The sequence below is a fragment of the Sinocyclocheilus rhinocerous genome, unplaced genomic scaffold (genome assembly GCF_001515625.1).
Source record: "Sinocyclocheilus rhinocerous isolate Xijiao unplaced genomic scaffold, SAMN03320098_v1.1 scaffold1443, whole genome shotgun sequence".
NCBI classification, from domain to species: domain Eukaryota; kingdom Metazoa; phylum Chordata; class Actinopteri; order Cypriniformes; family Cyprinidae; genus Sinocyclocheilus; species Sinocyclocheilus rhinocerous.
The window spans coordinates 735,192-736,928 of record NW_015639576.1 but is presented as its reverse complement, the minus strand read 5'-3'; the positions used below and the strand labels follow the sequence as shown (position 1 = coordinate 736,928).

Here is a 1,737-nt window from a genome sequence, read left to right as displayed (position 1 = left end):
CCATATGCGTCTTAAGCAAGACGCAGTACGAGTGAAGTATCGAAAGGGAACTGCACATTTTAGAGTGGCCTTTTATTGTGGTCAGCCTAAGGCACACCTGTGCAATAATCATGCGGTCTAATCAGCATCTTGATATGCCAAACCTGTGAGGTGGGTAGATTAACTTGGCAAAGGAGAAGTGCTCACTAACACAGATTTAGACAGATTTGTGAACAATATTTGAAAGAAATAGGCCTTTTGTGTACATAGAAAAAGTATAATTTTTGACCTTACAATAGAAAAAGTCTTAAATCTTTGAGTTCAGCTCATGAAAAATGGGGACAAAAACAAAAGTGTTGCGTTTATAATTTTGTTCAGTGTACTTACAGCAAGTGTATGGTGCCTAGTGTTTTAAAATCTCTTTAGATGTGAAAAGTCATGTAGTGTATTCCAGCCTTGCAATGCAAACATTATCATGTGTGCAAGTGGTTAGATCAACATCTGTGCATGTATTTTTAAAGACAAGTATTTAATTCCAGACAGCTGAGTGGCACTTTCCGATCTGCATTTGTACTTCAGTATGTCTCTCCTCCAATCTAGCAGCATTGTTAACCCGTTGCTATGGAGGAATGAGTTGATCTTGTAGCGAAGGGTCAGTGGAGTATTTATGTGTGTATACATATATATTTATGTACCTTATTCTCTTATTGTCTGGTTGTTTTATGCAGTGTTCGGCCTCCTGTGGAGCAGGAGTAAAGAGAAGAGAGCTGCAATGTGGGGAGAAAGACTCCCAAGTAGGCTACACAGAGTTCCCTGTGAGGAGGTGCAGGAACCTCCGTAAGCCCCAAGCAGACCTTGAGCAAGCTTGTAATAATGGCCCCTGCCCAGAGCCCCCACCGCCCCAGATCCTCCAGCCTGGCCCAGACAGGGGTGGCACTTCTGTGACTCTGGGCTGGTACTCCTCTCCTTGGCTGCAGGTATGCGCAACTAGCTCATCATAACCAATCTGGGTTCTGTTCCATTTCTATTCTGCTAGACATCTAATCTTCCTGTCCTGTCTGCTGAGTGTTTGTGTTAGCACTGTAGTTTTTAAGGCTTAGAATAAATAATAGTCATTATGTGTCTTTCCGTTAACAGAAGACCAGCTTTGCATCGACTTCTTCAGCTGGTGTCATCTGGTGCCTCAGCATGGTGTTTGCAATCACAAATTCTATGGTCAACAATGCTGCAAGTCCTGTTCTGCCAAAAGACAGAAATAGGAAGATCTTCCCACGAGCCTCCTCACTTCTCTTAGATCTGTAAATCATTGTGATACAGATGACCACTATGGACAAAGTTGATATTTGCGAGATGTGGTAAAGAAAGAGGCATTCCAGTGGACCGTGTCTTGGACTAGTGAGAGATAATAAGAGCCTGGTATCCAAGGAACTCGAGAAACTCATTGGTACATTGGAAAACTGGATCTGGTTCTGGCTTCATCTGTGGTGTATCATAATTAGAATTATGTTTTTTTTAATAACCAATCTGCAGAACATTTATATTGTAAATATCTCTGTTCTCTTATGATTGGAGATGTGACCATCGGTTAAAGCCATTAAGAGACTTCCATCATCAGTTCATCATCAGTATGCTACATTGAAGAGCACCAGATGTACATTGGTGAGACTGTACACATCTGAAGTACTGTAGAATCCATGAAACAGTGTGTTTACCAGCAGATATACAGAACTGAGGGCCGATTCACACAGTGTTCCACTT

At 41.8% G+C, this 1,737-nt stretch overlaps 1 protein-coding gene across 1 annotated transcript in view; it reads left to right on the top strand.

The window, feature by feature from the left end:
• Nucleotides 1-980, top strand: part of LOC107751509 (A disintegrin and metalloproteinase with thrombospondin motifs 18-like) — a 52,763-nt gene extending 51,783 nt beyond the window's left edge. Inside the window, exon 21 of the mRNA XM_016567251.1 lies at nt 708-980. Within this exon, the coding sequence (XP_016422737.1) occupies nt 708-980 (273 nt within the window). The remainder of the gene's footprint in view (nt 1-707) is intronic.
• Nucleotides 981-1,737: the final 757 nt, after the last annotated feature.